Source organism: Panulirus ornatus, chromosome 16 (genome assembly GCF_036320965.1).
Source record: "Panulirus ornatus isolate Po-2019 chromosome 16, ASM3632096v1, whole genome shotgun sequence".
NCBI lineage: Eukaryota > Metazoa > Arthropoda > Malacostraca > Decapoda > Palinuridae > Panulirus > Panulirus ornatus.
In genome coordinates, this window is record NC_092239.1 from 12046306 (window position 1) to 12067888 (window position 21583).

Genomic DNA, 21583 nt, shown 5'->3' on the forward strand with positions numbered 1-21583 from the left:
TTACGACAGGCCGGAAACCACAAGAGTAAACAAATTCAAAACAGTATAAGGTAATTTATGCTGTAAAGGTCCATGTCCTGACCTCCGGAGACGCGGTGTGTCACGATTTAGATGACGAAGATTGTCTTATGTTAAACATATTCAAGCAATACATGGACACGTTTGTGTGAGAATCACTCTCAACTATACCGTAAACACGGGTGTTTTAATTTAACTCCTTTAAACCCAGCCTGGCCCTTAGGAATTTTTTTCCCAATATTATTTTTGTCATGGATATTTTCCTTTTTTTTTTTCTCACGGTCAACTGCCAGATTTTCGAAAGTCGTAATACACACTCTTGACTGCCTAAGAAGTGCAGTTAGTGATGCGTGGAATGGCTCGTTTAGGGTATTATATAATTCATAATACGTGTCGACTCAACGTCAGTGGGTAACTAATGGTGTGAAAAGTATCCCTTGTGTATTTGCAGGCGGTGCGTCGTCTCTGGAGCGCGACGTGAACTGTGCTGGTAATCCACCAATCACAGCGGTTAAGCACGTTCTTGGAAAGTGATTGGCTCCTGCTCGGGGGAGGGGGTGTTTACTCAGTCACGTGACCCAGCCGGGTGTATCAGCGTCGGCATTCCGGAGCCAAATATACATTGAGAGTGGGTAAGGTCCTAGAATTATTTTTTTTTAAAACATCATATGTTCAAGAATTTCGATTGGTGATTATAACTTGACGTTACCATATGGCCATTAATCGTAATGCTGGCAGCTGATAGGCCCAAAGCCCAGATAACCAACCAATCACCTCTTTCTCCCCAGGGCTCGGGAGGCTTGTTGTCCTGAAGCCGAACCTACCACGGCAACGAAGCATTTCCAGTCGTTAGTTGAAACTGTTTCGTAAAAGTTGCACAGCCGAGCTATCTTAACGCTCTCTGTAGGTGATGCGATTCAGTCTGCATTTTCTGTCGATACTGGCTATACTCCATTCCAGACTGACGGCCCATAGGTGTTGGACCATCATCGCTGATTTACATCATTCAATACAGTTAAGGTTGCGTAACGCAGGATTTTGTCTCGTTCTTCCCTCCCGCGTACTTAAGGTAAGCGTACGTGTAGCCAGAGTAGTAACGATACAGTAACCCAAGATAATAATTCTTATATTGGTAACCGCATAAGTCACAACGGTGTATTTTATATTGCAATCGCTTTAGTGACTCTAGTGAAATCTGCATTGCTAGACACGTTAGTGCCGTAAGTAAACTTCACTGCTTTTGGAAGGACAGCTTTCCGTTGATAGCTTTCTTGTTTTATTCGTTGCGTGCATTTGTACAATACATTCGTACGAGTGGGTTGCTTATTTATTTCGCCTTTTTGACGTGTCGACTTTCAAGGTCAGATTGTATCAGTCGGAAAGACTTAACACTCACTTGTGGTGTTCAGGATATTTCTGAGACCATATCATACACGAGATCGCTGCTTGTATATCGCCCTTGCATGCGGGTTTGTGTGGGTGCATCTGGTATGCAAGCTTCAAAGATAGTGTAGTCTACGGTCATGTGATTTGCCAAGGCCTGTGCAAGTGAATTCTATTTAAGTGTAACTGGTATGTATGCGGATAGACACAGTCATGTTATTGCTTTGTACCTATAAGTAGATACAAACATTTTATTATACCTTGGACCGTTGATCCCAGGTTTGAATTCTGCCAAGAAACCTTCTACAAGTGATATCGATTAAATACTTGAGCTGTAACGTTGCGTGCTTATAATTTACCGGGTCGAGTTGCACTGGTTTACTCCTCATGGTGTTGGGGGCGATGACTGCTTACCCTGGTCCTGGGATTAGATACATTTGATTCAAGCCTTTTAGCACGACGAGTGATTCACAGTGTGGCACACAGCATCGTGTGGGAATCTTCGTACTCCCGTGACAGTGTATTGCGTTAGAAAAAGGTGTAAACGTAAGCACTTGCGAGTATTTTCTGTTCCACCAAGCATTATGTATTATATAGAAGCTGGAGAACTTTCGACATTTCGTACTTTACTGATAGCGTTTGTAGTACTCGTCCTGAAACATGGGTATTGGCTGCGCATTCTTCAGTGAAAAAAAGTGCCCAACAGACGGCGCAAAGAATGCACTCATCCAGGGAACTTCTTGTTAAATACGATGTACTGAAAATAATTGTGACATGCAAAATCCACCATACATCGATATGAGCGACTTTCTGTTTTCCTGATCATGACTAGTACCACACAGATCGGATTTTGATGTTTCCAGGCTTGCAATAGGGAGGTGGTGCGGACTGTGTGTTCCAGCGTATTTGAGGATCGTTTTTCTTGGAATCGAAACTGTTTACTGAGGCTAAGAACTAAGCCTCAGAGAGATGAGATTCCACGAGACGGTAGTTTATGAAAACAAAACACATCCCAGATAAAAAAAAACGAGCAGTTGAAGCAGATAGCGTCAGTCAAGAGTCATGCACAGTGCACAGTCCATAACAGCTAAATCTTGTTGAAAAACTCAAGTCCATGCAGCTGGTAAGAACCATCATAAAGCCTCGCGAGTAAATTACTATATTAAAGCTGCAAACAGTAAGCACTCGTCATCAGCCTTAACATTGATTCCGCTTCAGGTTCGGACGGGTTCAGAACCAGCTTCACAAGTACTGGCGCAACTACCAGTGAAGCAGGTTGACGTCGACCGAATGAAGAAGTATAAACAAGTGAGAGAGGTTCAGAGTTCTAGCTGACACTTGTCCTAGACCATCTCTCTCAGGATGGTCTAGGACGGAGGAACAGTTGTTGACGACGGAGTGAATCAGTTCATGGAAATGACAAAGAGTTCCACGGACTACCATTTAGTAGAAAAATATAAACAACGACTGAGTGAGTTAAGTTCAGTGAGATGATCCAGACGGCTTTGAGATCATACGATGGAATGGCAAAGTTACCTTGATCATTGTACCAAAATGTTTTCTATAAAGAAATTAACTATTATTCCCACCACGTAATCATTCTGTTCCTCACAGTTTCTTGTTTTGATTGTTTCACACGTTATTTTGTCCCCATAAATTTCTCGTTTTATTTGAAATCATACGATCTATCATTTTGTCTGTAATGATCTTGCCCTGAAGCTAATCGTATCATTTGTTGATTTGTTCTTTTATTTTAGGGGTTTTGATTATAATTGTATGGTCTGATGCTTTTCATCAATAAGTTTCGTGATGTAATTGTATGATCTTTTACCTTGTAACTGTAAATTTCTTGTTCGGATTTTAAGTGTCATGTCTATCACCTTGTTCTAGTAAATATATATTAATTGTACTTGCATCATGTGTCATGTACTGTGATTTATTTTCTTTGATTAACCGTTATCTTGTTTCGGTAAAAAAAAAAAGAATATTCGAATATAATTGTAATACGTTGTCTTGTTCGTGTAAATTTCTTGTGTGAAAGTAACTGTATAATCTATCCTGTTCCTATAAATTTCTTGTTTTCGAGTATAATTGAATAATATCCTGAGTAAGAGGAGGCAGTATGTTCCGCGAGTAGACAGCAGAAAGTAAATAACTGGGGAGCCGAAGGCAAGAGGCTGGTAGAATAATCTTCGAAATAGTTTCGACGCCACAAGTGAACCCTAGAGGAGGGTGTACTCTCCACGCGATGTGAGTACGTCTCTCATGAGCAGTGGTTGTGTGAGCTGCTTTACTGGGAAGCCAGCTGTAGGGGTATGAATCCTTGATTAAGGAAGCTCGTAATGGTCCCTATATGATTGTGGTAAAGGATGAGGCAACCAAGTTCTTGAAGACGAAAGTCTGAAGAATGTGGCAAATAGAGTATCACCCCTGGATGCGGGGTAAATTCACCATTGGTGATATCTTCTTCATGTACCCGGACACGCAGGAGCAAGATCATCATCTTTCTCGACGAGGAAAAATGATTGGTATGGGCGAAGCCACACGAGGTCAAGGATGAGAAGAACCGAGTATTGGATCTGACGAAGAAAGACGCCCCGCAAAGACATTCATCTCAGATGCAGGACGCAGGAAAAGTGCCAAGTTTAGTATACAATCGGTATTTTGATACAAGTGCAGCAGGTGGCCTGGAAGTGTCAGAGTGAAAGTAAGAGTCGTGACTGTGGAAAAAAAAGAGAGAAAACTGGATTGTGGACCTAAATCTACATCCGGAAAATGGGATCAGCCGTGTTGATGCAACACTGTTGGCGCGCATGACGTAGGTTCATGGATATGCTGAAAAAAGAGACTCTCAGATGCATTGTGCCTACCTGGCTGGCCCAAGAATATGGAGGAAGTGAAGCAAAATGAACGTAAAGGTATTCCGGGGATACTACTCAACCTCGAGCTGAGAAAGTGTAGGAGAACAGAGGGGGAACAGAGTGCCCATGTTGAAGATAACTGAGGGTGATGCACAGGTGTTACTGCGATGGCAGACAGGAGAGGCAGTAAAGGTCAATGATGAATGTGTTAAGTCACTCGTTCAAATAAAATCAGATGCTTAGGAGAAAGATCGGGGATACCCAGAGGGAAATTCTGAGTCTTCACAATGAAACCGTGACGATGGACAGAATAAAGGAAATGGGGTTCAGAACAATGGGGTGAGGAATATAGGCAGTGCACCCCTCGCTGTGTGTAGGGCCAGGAAATGTGGATGTGTGGGGGAGATAAGTCCACAAGTGGTCGGACATCCTAGATGTTGTATGTGACAGTTGTGTTAGCTCAAAGAAGGTTATGAAGGGTTTTGCGAACGAGGTTAAGATAGTTCCAGTCGCTGAAGCTGTTTGCTAGTTGCTGTTGTTGTTTGAATTCAGCCGTATTCATATTCTTTACAATATTTCACTCAGTCTTCCAAAGTATTCGTCTGCTTCTTTCGTTCGTGCCTTATCATTCTCTTCACTCTATCATTACACTTCATATGCTCCTGTTTCATCGTCCGGTCCCTAACTTCCCCTGACGAATTCATCAGTAGAGACTTCATATATGCCTCCCTCCTATTTTCTATTGCCTTCTTAATTTTACCACTCAAAACTGCCTCTCTCACCTCTCTTTTTTCACTCTCAACATACACATCCTCCTCTGCCATCATAATACAGTACTTAAAGAAGCACCACATTCCCTCGCCATCATCCTCAGCTGTCTCCACTTATGATTTATTTGTTTTATCCACAGAGATTGATATGTACCATTTGTCCTAATCCTCACCTTTGCAATTACTATATAACATGATCGGAGTTTAAAAAAATTCTGACTTCCGTCGCATCCAACACTTGCTTTTTTTTTTATCATATGCATTACAACATAATCTGTCAGTCCCTTCTGCTCTTTCCCTCCCAGTCTCCACCTAATAAAAATCTGTCATTTATCGTACGCTCAAAATAGATATTTGCCAGGAATATGTCTCTCTCACAGTACAGTTCTTCCAAAAAGTCGCCCTTCGCTTTCACACCTGGTTTTCTCCTTTGTCCAACAATATTTTCGACTTTTTCATTCCCCATTTTTGCTGTCATGTTCCCCAATATAACTCCTTTCCTCTAGCCTTAAAATTCTTTACACACTCGGCGAATCATGACATTGACAAAACATATACACAGTAATAACTGAACAAGCACTGAACGCCAACTCCCGTAAGCCAGTCTTAAAATCCACTCCACCAGACATTTGCTCCTGTCTGAAACTTAACTCCCCAGGAACCTTCGTGTTACATTTTCTCGTATCCGTCTTGGACACCGAACATCTTTTTTGAAGATTTCAGTCACCAGTTCAGCATATCACTTGACCCCTTCGTGCCCAAGATGACGAAGATTCGAGCGATTTTATGATATATCTTCAGGAATACAGAGATAATGAACAGATGTTGATTATGAAAGAATTGTCCACATTTACAAGTTTGTGAGCTAAATCATGACCCCATCCTTTGCCTGTGTGGTCACATGACCATAGTCATCCGACTTTATGATGACCCCGAACCCTTTGTCTCTAGTGATCATATTCTTACCTGACTTTCACCCCTTGTCCCTCACATGACGAGGACCTGCTCTCTCCATGTCATTGATATATGTGTTTAAACCTACGTTTGTTCATTATCTCTTTGTCTTTCTGATGATGTGAAAAATCACGAAAACGCTCGAATGTTCCGGTTTCATTTTCTTTGCAGTGATTTATGTTCATATGTTCAATTCACTGTATGTTTGTTTAAAAGAGCAACTGCTACTCAGAATTGTACGGCGACATTCGTAGTTTATATCAACTTCATGACTGAGTAAGATTTTGCAAAAGCTCTCTCTCTCTCTCTCTCTCTCTCTCTCTCTCTCTCTCTCTCTCTCTCTCTCTCTCTCTCTCTCTCTCTCTCTCCCTTCATCGAATGTTTCTCTTTGCGGTTTACAGACGTGATCAACAGTGCTCACCATTTACTCGCCAAACGTAAATTCTAAATCAAACAGTAATGAAAATCCAGTGAGGAGTTATATCTCGAGGTCACATTAACGTGAGGTGTCTAAGAATAGAGAGCGGGACATTTACCATAATACTCCACCATCGATCAAGGAACCCGGCATTCGACCTCCTATGTCACTAAGGTGCTGTGCAACACCTGAGTGACAGCAGTACCTAACCGAGAGCACAACTGTACAACTAGTGCACACGTGTGCATCATCCAGAAGACAGATATGTGTCACCTAGATCACAGATGTACATTGTCCATATGGATAACCCGGAGGAGACAGCCATGTTTGCCTAGGTAACCCGAAGGAGACAGCCTTGTTAACTTAGGCAACCCGAAGGAGACAGCCATGTTAACTTAGGCAACCCGAAGGAGACGGCCGTGTTAGTTTAGGTAACCCGAAGGAGACGGCCATGTTAGCCTAGTTTCAGCATCTAATACTTTAATACGTGGGTTCTCCTCCCTCACCCGGCCTAACCTCCCTCCTCCTCCCATGCCTGTCTTCTAACTCCTGTTCCTTCCTCTCGTCTGGTCCTCCCTTGCTTACCTTCCTCTTCCTCCTGTGTCTGTACTTTTTCCCCTATTTCCTCACTCCTCCTCCTGTACATGTCCCCGCCCGCCTCTCGTGCTCGTTACACCTCTTTTTTTTTTTTTATCTTTCTTTTATTTATCCCTCCATTCTCCTCCCTCCCGTACATCCTTCCTAACTCCTCCTCTGGTTTTTACTGTTTTTCTTTCCATTTGGAAAGCTTCAAGTACGGACAGATGCCTCATGAAGGCAAGACCTTGCATGAAACATGAAAAAGGGAAAGAAAAAAAAAGCGCGAGTGATTTAGAATATAAGCGATGTAAGAGTATTTTGAGGGGAAGAAATTTTTATTTTACGGACCGGGTCGTTGAGTTTAGCTGCGTAAGGAAAAAAAGACAGATGTCACACCAGCCCACCTTCCGTAATACATTAAATGTAAATGTTTCTGATGTTAGAGTAGCGAGACAACCCCAGATCCACTGTTGTTAACTTTTTCAAGATCACAAAAATAATGTATTTCAGTAATGTATGTTCGTTAGTTGTACTCAAAACCGATGTGTACAACCGTAAATTACGTTGCCATTCACTGACCAGGATGAAAGACATGGAAATACTAGTCTTTACGTAGAGACTCAAAGTGACAGACCGCTGTGCATGTCTGCATCCGTACTGATTTGCGTGTTATGATGGCCATAAAGTATTCTTACATTTTTGGCTGTGTTGAGACAGCACGGGCAGCTGAATGCCCTAATCAAGGTCATCTCAGTTTATCGACCGTCCCCGAGGGAACGATGAACAGCTGGGTAGACTTGGGATCGACTGCCGTGACCAAGATTCAAATCACTGCGGGCCGGAGCCAGGGCGGCCCTTGCATGCATCACGGTCGGTCACGCTAACCGCTACACGACAGAGGTCCATTGCAATTGCTATCATTACCATAACACCCGAGCTACCAGCTACCGCAGGTAATCACGTGACGCAGTCGCTGGTCGAGTATAGCACGGTGAAGCTAATGTCACGGGCACGTAAGCGATCGTCTCTCAACAGCAAAACCGAAGTAATATCTAGAGAAGCGGGAGTCAGGTTGCAGTTCAGACTGGCGGAGTTGATTAGTCGAATTTGCTTTAAAATCGACTTTGATCGATTGTTTTACGGAGTTTAAGCCATCCCGGGTATGACACCCGTGCTTTATTCGAGGATGAATCGGTATTCTATATAAATATAGTGACTACTCAGAGGGAAGTCTCCGGCATCTATACATAAACCAGATATCTAGAGGTAGACAGCTATTTGTGTTACATGAGGCATTCATGATGAATTAGAATTTATCACAACACCTGTTCCCTCTTCCTATGCCTGTCTTCCTCCCTTCTATCTCATCCCCGCCGCTTCTTCTTCCAAACCCATCCTCCGCTCTCCATCCCTCCCTTCCCTCCTTCCACTCTTCCGTCCCACATGGGGACAGGGACTGACCTGCGACCGTCCGTCATGGCGTCTGGGGTGATGACGTTGGGTGTCGTGCCGTCAAACATGTGTGAGAGTAGTGGTGTGGCGGGCTGGCCGGGAGGAGGGCTTGTCGGCTGGGTCACATGAGCGAGGAGCCTGACGCTCCTCAGCCCGCGGCTATGGCTCCTGCACCTCCGCTCTCAAACCTTCACCACTCTCCTGCTGCCGTCTGGTGGCTCGACGTCCAGCTCATCCTCGACACTGACGGTCACGACTCTTGTCACTCTCAACTGTACAGTTGTCCACAGCTACCGACCGTCAGCTGCCAGGGGCGTATAAAAGTACACAGTTGCGCGCGGTCACTTGAAGCACATTTTCTTGGGAGTGTACACACCAGACCTCATCAGAGGCTCCTTCTGGCTCGCCAAGGGACACTGTACCTACAACTCGCGGCTCTCGGAGCCACAGACGCTCATAGTGATCGTTGAAATATTCACCACGTATTCCTGGAGCTCACGACGGGTCGAGGTATCTTCCCCAACATTCGAACATCAACATCTCTCACTCCCACCAGACTCGACGCTCTCCGCATCGGTAACTCGAGTAAACAGCTCTCAGCCACTTGCCCGCATCGTTCCGTCGTGTCCAGCTGTTCCGTATCACCATATCCCACGTATCTATTGGTTGTAGGGGCTTTTACCCGCGGCGTAAACAGAGTTCCTGACACGCTCGTCAAAGATCCATGGTATGAACTAATTCATAGCTGGTGTACGACCTGCTTTCAGGGAATCGGACGAAGTGTTATCGATTAGAGCAACAGGCTGTCGCCGCCACCCGCGCACACGCAACCCAAATACCCGTTTTCTGTGTTACATCACCAGATGGACGGAAAAGTACATGTTACATTATAGTACTTTTATACAAACACTATTACACATTGTTTTTGTCATATAATGGCCTTGAAGCTCTATGTAATCTGCAGGATTAATCATACTTTAACGCTCGCTTTCGAACCTAAAACAGATTGGCATTCATAGTAATGTCCAGGGTTATGAATGAATGAAATCAGCGACGAGTTTTTTTTGTTTGTTTTTTTTGAGTTACCAAGTACCCTGTCCGCCTCCCCCCCACCATGAGAGCGTATGTACAGACAGAAATGTAACACCCCCACAGCATTCCAGTCAATCATTGTGGGTTACTCCTTCGTCGCAGTAAAAGACATCATTGTCCTTCGTCCTGACATTTTCATCCCGTCGCTTTCCTAGAAATGAGAGGGAGTTGCAACTGATCCGTGTGTGTGTGTGTGTGTGCGTCCCCATAGTACCCGTCCGTCTGCCTGCTCGAGTCACAGTATCCCAAAACCCTATTGCATACCTCACATTCCTCAACTTGGAAAAAGCAACGATAAACTGTTTTCGTTTCATTGTTCAACGCCGTTTTCTGTCTCCTCAAGTTATGCACCCGACTGGTGCCTTGCCTCTCCTCACAGTGGAGTTGTGCCATCACATTCGGAGACATGCCTTCCACACCCTTTAGAGTTCAGACTGTGAAAGCTTGTTTCACAGACGACTCAACTCTTTCTATCCAGCACTGAACTTGTCTTCATTCCAGGGCGCTGTACGTATTGAATCCCTTTAAGATCTTCGGTCCATCACTTTACCTGTTTTGAATCCAGAGGCTCTCACCGTCCTCTCTCTCTCTCTCTCTCTCTCTCTCTCTCTCTCTCTCTCTCTCTCTCTCTCTCTCTCTCTCTCTCTCTCTCTCTAACCTTTTCAATAACGTCGTTTCCTTCCCTCGATCTATATCTCTTGTGCCTCCAGCCACTGGCTCATCCTCTCAGCACTTGCCTACCCCTTCATCGATTTAACCTACGCTTGTGTACATACGTGGGCTGATCTATCTTGCATGTCTACTCCCATCAGCAGAACAATAGCTCTGTCGTGAGCTGAACTGTACGCGTGTGCCACTTTGCGTGTAGGGCAATGTGTCATTTACGTCATCATGCGCATCACTGCTGTCGTATTTCACTGTGAAAGGGGATATTTATGAACAAATGAGTAGAAAACTACTCTCGTGGGACCGCTGCCTTTCAACCGTCCCAGTGCTTTCGACACCAGCACCTCCAACATCAGGACTGTGTCCTCCCATCGCCACCTCCTTCATTACCTTCACCACCCTCAAATCATTTTTTTGTTCTTGTTGTTGTTGTTGTCCTCACCAACACTTATCACCACTGCTTTCATCCCTGATCAACTGCTGCGACCTCTGTCAGTCACCATCAAGACTGCTACCATCACTACCACCACCATTATCATCATCATCACTATACTAGCACCACTTCTACGTGACTGACACCAATGCTACCTATCATCATCATGCCTATCATCTTTATCCATCACAAACACCACATTAGTTATTACCATGATCACGACCACAAATACCACCACCTTCACCATACCACAATAAGCATTATAACTCATAGCACCAACCACCATTAACCACCACTTCAGCCACTCATATCACCATTTATCACCAGTACCACCATCACGACGACCGCCACAGTTACTACCATACAAGCCAATATTGCCACAACCACCATCAATGCCACCACGAACAGCATCCCTGTCTGCTGCCATCGCCATGACCACTCGACTCCGTTATGCAACCTCCCCTCCTGTATCCGTGTCCGGATCCTGCGGGAAATTCCTGTTGGTGAGTCGAGTCACTAGTTTCATGGTCTACGATCTAGGGTAGTGATGGCCGGCAGTCCCTAACCAGGATACTACAGCTGACGCGTCCTTCCCACAGCTGAGGCCCAGCAGGTAGAGTTGGTACCTGTTGACACGGTTGCATTATATTTGCGTCAGCAGCCTCTTCTTCCGAACCACGAGATCTTTTGCGACCCGTGAGCTTCACTTGAGCTACGAACCACAGTTCGAGCCTTGATGCCTTTTGTGAATTGTGAATTCCAACGTGGTCTGCGACCCTCAAGTGGACCAAGAACTGCCCTGGAAACCAGGACATATATATGATGAGCAGCAAACCATACGTGAGCCATGAATCATCATGTGAGCCACGAATATATTATGAATCATGAATCAGCAGAGGTGACGGTTCTCCTACCCTAACACTCATCCCAAATATTCAGCGCCCCATTGTTGACCAGGGAGGTTGTAGTGTTCATGGCATATCCTCAGCTTTTGTATGTACTTCCACGTTGTCAACAATGAGGGAAGTGCCTACCTACCAAAAGGATATCATGGAAGATACCCGGAAGCGACAGACGTACCACACAGCGACCGACGTAACTCGCCATCCAAGTCATAACCTTTAGGACTCTCGTTATGTAAATGGTTGGTTATCCTCTCTCTCTCTCTCTCTCTCTCTCTCTCTCTCTCTCTCTCTCTCTCTCTCTCTCTCTCTCCCTTAGGACTACACAGTAACTTGTGAAACCTACTATATTGATTTCATCAAGAAAAAAAAAAAGATGTTGCTTTGTCCATAGCTTTAGCCCTATTGATCCTCAGATCAATTGGTGGTATCTGGAATTCTCATTGTCCGCTACAGCAGCTCCAGGAATTTTGGCAAAACCTGACTTAATATCTGTATCGGGCGAGTAGATGTTTGGCTGAACGTTGGAAACAATCAGAAGGACGCCTCCCTCGTCCGGTGAAGTTAGGGAAAACCAGCCAACTTTCTCTAGGTGTCACGAGTTCACTTGATTTAAGAACAAAGAATGAACAAGATTGTCGTGAGTGTACAACAGGAAGGACAGATGACTAAAGACGTGATTGTCCATGACGAAATTTCCCTTCGAAGAACAGTAACATGATATCCTACTTTCATTATCCTATTTGAGACAAAACAGGATAGTAAAGTAGACACCTCAGGTCTCTGTTGGACCACAGGATGTGGAGGGCATTGACTTACTCTCTTCGAGGCGCATATCTCTCCATGCCATGGATTACTTTGTACGTAAGACCTTAGTCCCCTGGGTATTTCTGTCTTTCAGGTCTGCACTGCACGTTGAATAGACGTTAGAGGTGGACGAGATTCGACATTGATCCATCTTTCATTGCCTTGTCTAAACACCACCCTGCCATACATACACCCAGCTAACACCACAGTCCCAGACATATATGAATTACGCTTTCTTGTCTTCGATCTGAACGCCAACCATTCCTAGAGAAAATTATAAGCAACAAGTCGCTGTATCGTGAGATCCTTCAAGCCCACGATGCAACCACCGCAGTGAAGACTTCACTTGCTAAGCTCAAATGCCCGGCGCTTTCCCCAGGTAGACATGCATCCGACATCACTACACTCTGTGACTTGTGATCCCGCTCTGTGGACGTGAATGGTTTTCTGGATGCCGCGGGAGCCACACATGAAATAGAAGGGACTCCTTGGTCAGGATGATTATATATATATATATATATATATATATATATATATATAGAGAGAGAGAGAGAGAGAGAGAGAGAGAGAGAGGCTCTACTTGGTTAATGTAAGGGGCCCATAACCCCTATGAAAATAATTCCAATTTAGTCATGAGAATGGAGTTCTTTTTCAATGCCTGAAATAGTTTCTTTCCCCGCCACCTCCTCTCTCATTTATATTCCCATTGGCAATAATGTATACAGAGTTTTCCTTTTTTCAAATGGAAATTGCTTACATTTCACGTTTTAAGTACCGTAATGTAGCGTGGGTATTTTTTGCTGGAGCCAAAACCAAGTTGCTGAGGGAGAACACTGGCAGCTCTGACGTCTTCGCTTGATCTGATAAGACGAGAACCAAAGTCATTCAGACACCGAGGAATAGTCTTGCTGGTGGTCCGAACTAGCGTCCCCGAACCAAGTGGAACAAAAGAATGTTCTAGTTCCTAGGCTCTTGTGTTTTGTGCTCTCTCTCTCTCTCTCTCTCTCTCTCTCTCTCTCTCTCTCTCTCTCTCTCTCTCTCTCTCTCTCTCTCTCTCTCTCTCTCTCTCTCTCTCCTTTTCCCTGTGATTTAGAGGACCACCTTGATGATCATAGATCGTCTCCAACTATGTATCAGCCAAGGTGGAAGTGCACTTGTAACCCTATATTAGCTGCGTGCCTCTCTCTCTCTTGAGGTTTACAATATCATACCGTCAGGTCGTTTGCCACTTCCATCATACCCGAGGAGCTGGGTTCCTCTTTCAACTTGACATTTGGCAAACGCAAGAGTTACAGAGATGTCACTAATCTCACTGTGTTTTACCGTCCTACAACTCGAAGCATGTTGGTCATACTGTTTAGCCACATCCCTCCTGCAGATACACTGGTCGTCGAAGTAGATAGTGTGGCAAGGCGAAGGGTTCTACCAGTTCAAAGAGTATGTCAGTTTGAGTGCAAGGAAAGATTTTGGCACAAATGAGAGAGCATTTACAGCTTGTACTGGGGCCTTACTCTTGCGAGATGTATTCTTTGATTGGGGTCGTTCTCTTCACGGTGGGTTAATCATTGTCACGCTGATTGTAGTAGGTTCAAGGAGAAGTGGGTGTGAATCCGTTATGTGCAGAGCTGTCCCGAATCCCTATCTGAAGAAATCAGGCTAGAATTATGTTCACTTCCAAAAGCTCCTAACGGCTTCTCGTAGCACTGAAGACATAAGTTCGCTGAAGACTGTGGTGGAAGGGAAGAAAGCTGGAATGTCACTGTTCAAAAGATGGTGAAGACCTCAGAGAGAAGGTAAGGTTCAACACCAGGTAGGAAGGAGAGCGTCTTTGACACAGGTAGCATTCGTTCGGCCTCCTATCCTTTTGAAGTGATACCATTTTTTTTTTCTCTATATCCATAACGACATCGATGGCCTTGGATCGCAAGGATGCACCGAGTAAAGTGATGATGATGATGTCTTCCGGGTTGATAATTTGAAGCTCTAACCAATGATGCAGATGTACAATCGACGCTCACAGTGATGGAGGTCATGATCCCCAGCATTTGTAAGCGATAAGGGAGGTACACTGCGATTGCCCCATAAGGTATTGCACAAGAGTAAGTTCAGCAGACAGGAATTCAGCAGTGCCAGCATTCAAGAACCAAGATATTCAACACACTAAAGAAGCTTTCTGATTTTCGGTATGGTGGAGGAGGACCTCGGGGGACAGACACTCTCTAATGCCACCGGGGAAACATTAGTGTGTACGTCACAGGTTGACGTCATGCCGTATCCTTCACTTCCGCAAGGAACAAGGTTACTGAAATGTAACGCTCGACCCAGGAACAAAGGCTTCGGTGTTGAACGTCACCACTTCGTCATCCACGGCCAGCATCAACCTTTGCTGTTATTAAACATACAATTACGTCTTAATTATACTTAAGAATTGCTAAGATTTCACAAATCTTGGTGCTGATGATGTCATGGTACAGACTACTATAATGGCAATTTGTAACTTATTTGCTGGCTTGAGGTATATATTGTGTATATACTGATAGCCAAACGAGGACTACATGGCACCTATATTACCTCAAACATAGAATTTAGTGGACACTCGTGTAAATCTCTCGTGGACTGGGTGTCGCTATCCCCGAGCTGCTCACCTGACCAGTTAACAGCCAACAACAGAAGGGGAAAGAGAGGCAATTAGTTCCCCCAGTTTGTGTTACTCTTATCAACACAGATTTATTTATTATTATGAGCGTTGTGGCCTGCAGACTAATATGTTTTATTTCCTTCGTGTCATCATCCACAGGATTGCAGGTTTGTAAATTGCTTTTTATTTTTTAGATTATTGATATTTTCTGAAAATTGTTTACTTATAGGGGATTTTGTATTTGTGCATTCCTTTTGTCGATTAAGAACACTAACACTCGAGCGATGCAGCAAAAGAAAGGAGAGATTTAAGATACAGTGGCTTATGGGACACATAGGTTTCTGATGCGGCGAGATGTCTATTAAATCGCGGTTTACGGAGGTTCTTAAATACTTGTGTGCAATGTAGGCAATTCTGGCGTTAGTGTCTCTAAGGCTTTGAGCTTCTGGTGTGTCGACTCCGCTAAAGCGATCAGACACCTCTGGTGTCTCGAACTAACGGGGATTAGGTTTATGAAACACAGGATTTTGTAGAGTTCAGGACTGTAATTACAGAATTTCAAATATGGTAAGGTTTGTGGAAAACGTAGAGTTTCTTTAGCGAAAGGCTTTATTGCATTACAGCTTTACGAGATGCCTAGTGAAGTTTTTGCGACGATAATACACTTCGTGGACTGGAATCACAGAAAGTACGTTTGAGTGACGCTGTCTTTCAGGAAATGGAGTTTCTAGGAACTCAGGGTGTCTCAGTTGAAACTTCTGGGATGTGTGTTTAACCTTAAAGCATCTGCAGAACCGAGATTTCTGTTGAGTTAAAACTTCACGAGTGCTGTGATACCCAGGGTGCTGAGGCCTCTGAATCGACGGGGTAACCTGCAAGTTAAGGCCTTAAAGGTGTAAGCACGCATATGGCAACTAAGGTTTATGGGGTCAATCATTTTTGTCTTCTATGATAAGGATTTTATTCGTTCTCCTTTTTGTCTTAAGTTGTTTAGGATTTTACATGAAGGCTTTCCTCGTTACAAAAGTATTCAAATGCTGTGTTCTCTAGAAAATCTAAATTTCTGAGGCATAAAGTTTCTAGGTCGACGAGAATTTTGTGGCAGATGGATTAACTTGAGTATAGGATCGCTGATAGATTTAGGATGTTGAGTTTCCTAAGGTGTTGTGGCTGCTGTCACACTGAAGCCTTTGGAAAGCCTAATTCTTTATTCATAGATACATCATGAGAGGAACTGGAGAGATTATAGTAGGATTTCCAAAGCAGTGACTTGATCTTGAGTGCTGATTCGAAGTCTGTCATGTAATGGTATGACTCTGAAAGCTTTTGTGGTTTGGAATGATATTGTGGAGTCTCAAGGAGCTCATGAAGCTTGAGATAAAGAAGCTGAGAGTCATAAAGAGATCTTGGAATTTGTAGGTAATTACGCTTCAGATGTGAATGGCAAGAGTATGGTGTCGTTTACATTGAATTTAAGTTCAAAAGAATTGCATAGGATGTTCTAGGTTTGGAGCAGGGGATGACAAGTTTCTGGTGGATGGAGACGAAGGCTTTAACTCAGTTGAAAAGTTTGCCTTTTGAGGGTTGAGACTTAGGATGAGTGCAGCGAGGAGTGAAACTGAGGAATGGAGACTCGGACTGGAAACGTTGAGGTATGGAGCTGGAACTAAGACACCAGATATGTGAAGGGGTATCTTGTCAGGATGGTTCCTCACGATGCTTGCTGCCCACCCGTTTTTCCAGCATTGTGGCACAGACTATTCCCCGTAGGACTGGTATAAATGGACGAATTGAAAGTGACAGTAATGAAATTAAGATGAAAAAAAAATAGATCAGCCAACTGTGCGCACAACGTGAATAAGTTTATCATGGCAAGTTGTGATAAAACTAATAATGTACATTATTGAGTCGATGTTTTATTAATCTTACATGTTCTCTGCAAGAATACGTTACCCTTGTGTTCTTGTTAGTTTTGCATGAAGGAAGTGGATGTAGTTTCACTGAATGGTGTTAAAAGGAGGGTCTGAACCTCTCCATTACCTACTATTCATTTCCCATGAAAGATCACCGTTGCGCGTTTGTTCGTATCCTGCTCCATTCACGGTCGTCTTTTTAAGCTGCAAACAGACAAAGCTAACATTTGACGAACATAAGACTGGTCGACGTTTGACTGAAACTAGCATCGTGTCTGTAAGGCTACTACGACATCAGTCCGTACTGTTGGCATCAGTGAGCGTCTTAAATCTCTGCGAACATCACCCGGGCCAAGCCTAGCCCGGCCCAACGAAGTTTAATCGAGGCAAAGATTACCTTATCCTGTGCTCCCGTTCTTCTTATATCATCTGATCCCACTTTTGTCTTATAGTTATCAATGCTTGTTTTTAGTTTGATATATTCGGTACAGTATATGGTCTAGGAGATCAGTTATATAAGATGAACACGACGTTGTAGTCTTGCATTTGCATGAAACTTTCGCATCGTCAGTTCGTTGTGGGTGAAGGCTATTTTGTTTGTTTACGCCCTCGCCTCAGCGTGCCAGGTGCTGGCGACAGAGGAAGTCGGGGTCACCAGCGCGACCTCTAACCCGGATGTAAATGGACGACAGCGATCCCGCGGTAGCGGACGAGCCGCTTGCGGCGGTGGCGGTGGTGACGGTCACGTACCGCAGTGCCGCTGAACCAGAGAGATCTGTTCGTTTATCTTCAATGATGTGTAATCCAACCCCAAATATAGTGTGGCAAGAGTTACACAGAAAAGTCTTTGATTATCTTGGCAATTTTAGAATAGTATTTACCACTGCAGCGTTGCTGAACTCTAAGATCCGTTCGCTATAGATCTTTTGTTTTTTATATGTTGTATGCAATAGTACTGAGTCTTCGATGCCATTCTTATTTCGCTCCATACACTACATACTATACCTACACTATAGTTGTGTATTCATACACTGTAACTCTTTATACATACCCAGGGATTCTTTGTATAGCTGTTGAGGAAGGTTAGGATTATGAATTTCTGAGGATGACTTTCAGAGGGCGGAAGATAACGGTCAGATGTCGTGTTTTCAGATCCACCTGGCGGACACCGGGGAACCGCTGCGCCCGGAGCTGGAGGCCGTGTTCTTTCCCCGAGACCCACGTGAGTGTCCACCTCTCTCTCTCTCTCTCTCTCTCTCTCTCTCTCTCTCTCTCTCTCTCTCTCTCTCTCTCTCTCTCTCTCTCTCTCTCTCGCTTGGACCTTGGGTCTGTATGTTCTGCGTATCTATGTAACTCTCTCTCTCTCTCTCTCTCTCTCTCTCTCTCTCTCTCTCTCTCTCTCTCTCTCTCTCTCTCTCGCTTGAACCTTGGGCCTGTATGTTCTGTGTATCTATGTAACTCTCTCTCTCTTTCTCTCTCTCTCTCTCTCTCTCTCTCTCTCTCTCTCTCTCTCTCTCTCTCTCTCTCTCTCTCTGACACCTGTATCCGTACATCTCCCGTAATTAGCGGCTCTCTTCCAGTAATTAACACGTGTATCACTGCATCACCTGTAATTAGTGGCTCTTACCCAGTGATTGATACATTTAGCCAGTAGTTACGACCAGCAATAGCGATTGGTGTCATTTGCGTTCGGTTATTGGCCCCTGGTAGTGATAGTTAGAGGTATTACGTCCGTAGTTAGAGCCGCAACCAAGTTACGACTGTAGTAAGTCCCTTCGTTCATCGACAGAGCTTTTTGCCTGAAGTGGTCATAAGTAAGTTCTGACGTTCACCAAAAGTGAATGGGACTATGTTTCGTAAATGGTGCCCGGTTAGTATCAGTGGTTAGAGATATTAATTAGTATCGGTAATTAGTGGCATTCCTCATTGCCTGATGAAACTCACTCATAGTTAAAAGAGAACACTAAGTACCTAAATAATTATCAGTGCTGACTCGTCGTTCAAGACATTAACTCTAGTTAATTGCTTGTCACAGACTTTTAGTGAAAAGGTTATGGAAGTGAAAGAGGGGGTCACAGGCAATTTGAATGTATTGTTAATAGTTTGTGCTGGATAGATAGAAAGTTTCATAGATTTCAGTGGTTGTTATGGGCAGTTAATGGCGGTCAGTGATTGCGATGATTTGCCTTTGTCACATGAAGACCCTATGAGTTAGTGTTGGTAACAGGTAGTTACTTGCGGTCATAGATAACTAATAACGGATTTGAATAGTGGCGGTTATGGCCAGTTAGTGGCGATTATAGGTTGTTAATGGCAGCCATGGACAGTTAGTAGTGGATTTGGATACTTCGATGGTTTATAGATAGTTAGTGGCTGCCTTCGATAGTTATTGGAGGTCATGTATAGTTAGCTGGCATCTGTGGATAGTTGGTGGTAATTTATGGATAGTCAGGGATGGTCGTGGTTAGTTACCAGTTATAGCAGTTATCACATGTGACGAATATAGGAAGTTAGCTCTAATAACGATCAATTAGTAATAGTCATGGTGATTAACGATAGCTAGTGTTGATCGTAGATAGTTAGAAGCGATTATCGGCAGTTAGCAGTGGTCACATGTGAATAGTTGTTGTCATTCATAGCTTATGATAGTTATAGCAACTATTATAGGTGGTTAGAATTGTACACGAGGAGTCATTAGCTATCATTGGCAGTCGTATCTCAGTTAGTTTCTATAGAGACTGACCACAGGATATACACTGTCATGTGAGTTTCATACGAGCGTGTCACAAGACATAGTTATGTGTGGCGCTGGCCTCAACCTTCCTTTGTCTCATGCACTAATGTCTGCTTCCTCCTGACGATGCGAACAGCGCGGGAGTATAGGGTGCTGCGCTGGAGGTCAGGGCGAAGTAGACGGTCCTTGAAGGATGACCCCACCAATTCTTCCATATCCCTCCAGCTGCCTATTGGAGACTCCAAGGTGGACCTAATCCTCGAGAAGGTGAACCTAGCAATCCCGGACCTCAAGTTAAGGTAGGTACTACACACACACACACCTGGCTTAGAACTGTTGTAGTTGTGTTAACAAGCACAAAAGCAATACAGGAATTTGTTGCCAAGAAAATAGATAACAAAGAAAATGAATAATCGGAATAATAAGTCGAAAATGATTATGAAAACGAATTTATGAGTTCAAATTCACGCGTATCTAGTTGATCACATTGAAAATGTACATCTACTCATTTATGTCCTTTGCTTGTAGTACACTGATTGTTCACGTCCGCACGGCTGTACCTAACATGCTCTTTTGATTTCTACCTTCCCAGCTTCGATGATTCCTCGGGCAAAGAGGAGGAGGAGGAGGAAGTCCGAGTTCCACAAGACTGTTTCTACTCTGGGGGCACGAGTACCTCCTGGGCAGTGATATCAACCTGTAGTGGCCTGGTAAGTGTGAGTATGGGTGAGCGTGTTACGAGTAGGTGAATCATGTAATGAATGGGTGAGGTAATCAGTATGTGATTTGAGTCTCGTGGCGAGGGATTAGGTCGATTCGTCTGGTTGTTAACTGTGAGGATTGTTAGTGGTTCAGTGGTTTGACAATGAGTAGGTAGTGGTGATTCATGTTGTGAGTAGGTGTATGTGTGTTGGTTGTCACACTTCACAACAGTGTGTCAGCTGAAGGACATAGAACAGAACCTTGACGTGTCACTAAATCATTTAAGCTATAAATGTTGATCGTATCGCGAACAAGATCGGTATTAACCTTAGGGTACATTCAAGGGGTAGTTTAAATGGGTAGCTTCACGGGGTAACTTAAGCTTCAAGGGGTAACTTAAGAACAAAGATACAAAGAGGTTTGTTCCTTGACACACTGTCCATCTGTTCCTCACTACATCTTGGAAGACGTTGATCTGTGATGAAAGGAAAGAGCAGCAAAGCAGCTGGTCAGAGTGGAATGCGAGAGCCTGAAATGACGTGACCATATGTTATCAATTATTACCACTTACTCCAGTATATTTCCATAGTAACCGTATGACAGAGAGTTCCCTAAACCAGTCCACCACATCCCCAGATAGGCGTCGTGGAGCAGGGAGGTCATCCCTACCATGTAGAGGAGGTGGGGCCTCGGGAGCAGCCGTCGTCCAGACGTCATCGTCGAGCGGCGCTGGACTCCTTGGTCGTCGTCTATCCCCTCACCGAACACCTCGGCCGGGAGGCAGGTTAGTTCCGGGCTCTGCTGGAACCTCCGCCCTCACTCGTTCGTTCCTTAAGTGTTCTCTTAAAAGCTATTCTCTCTTCCGGGTATTGCTATCATCGTCATTTTCTTCACCTCCATAGGAAAACTTGAGTTCTAACTTTTGGTTCATGTCCTAGTCGTTCGTGAGTCATTATACAGGTTTTCTATGTAACTTGTCTTAGGGTTTACGAGTTTTAAGCTAGTTCTTTGGTCGATCTGTGTTTATATAAAGAAATTAGGCTGTGAGTTTTTAGACTGGCTAAACATTTTTCAACAATTGAAAAACGGAGTGCAGTAGAACTTACACTGACAGTGTTATTAAAAAAAAAAAAATAATCATAATTATCGACAAAAGCAACATAATCTTAAAGATTATTTGAGCTTCGAAGTTGTACTTCGAGATTCTTTATTTGCATTGTGATTAATCGTGTTCTTTGCACGGTCAAAGTCTACTTCACTC

General features: G+C 44.0%; 2 protein-coding genes across 7 annotated transcripts in view; one reads left to right on the top strand and one right to left on the bottom strand.

Annotated features, from left to right (window-relative positions):
* Positions 1–9219, bottom strand: part of gprs (speckle type BTB/POZ protein) — a 52112-nt gene extending 42893 nt beyond the window's left edge. The window contains exon 1 of one of the 3 annotated variants that reach the window (XM_071671268.1): positions 8445–9219. In XM_071671268.1, coding sequence (XP_071527369.1) covers positions 8445–8503 — 59 coding nt within the window. In that variant the 5' untranslated portion in view covers positions 8504–9219. The remainder of the gene's footprint in view (positions 1–8444) is intronic. The other 2 variants (XM_071671266.1, XM_071671269.1) reach the window with 2 other exon arrangements.
* LOC139754137 (A disintegrin and metalloproteinase with thrombospondin motifs 5-like) overlaps positions 1–21583 on the top strand; it is a 461304-nt gene that overhangs the window by 420632 nt on the left and 19089 nt on the right. For 3 of the 4 annotated variants that reach the window (XM_071671263.1, XM_071671262.1, XM_071671265.1), the window contains exons 4-9: positions 470–650; positions 807–1087; positions 18039–18108; positions 19757–19919; positions 20213–20330; positions 20959–21106. In XM_071671263.1, coding sequence (XP_071527364.1) covers positions 929–1087; positions 18039–18108; positions 19757–19919; positions 20213–20330; positions 20959–21106 — 658 coding nt within the window. In that variant the 5' untranslated portion in view covers positions 470–650; positions 807–928. Of the gene's footprint in view, positions 1–469; positions 651–806; positions 1088–14981; positions 15141–18038; positions 18109–19756; positions 19920–20212; positions 20331–20958; positions 21107–21583 lie in introns of those variants that run through there. The other variant, XM_071671264.1, reaches the window with a different exon arrangement.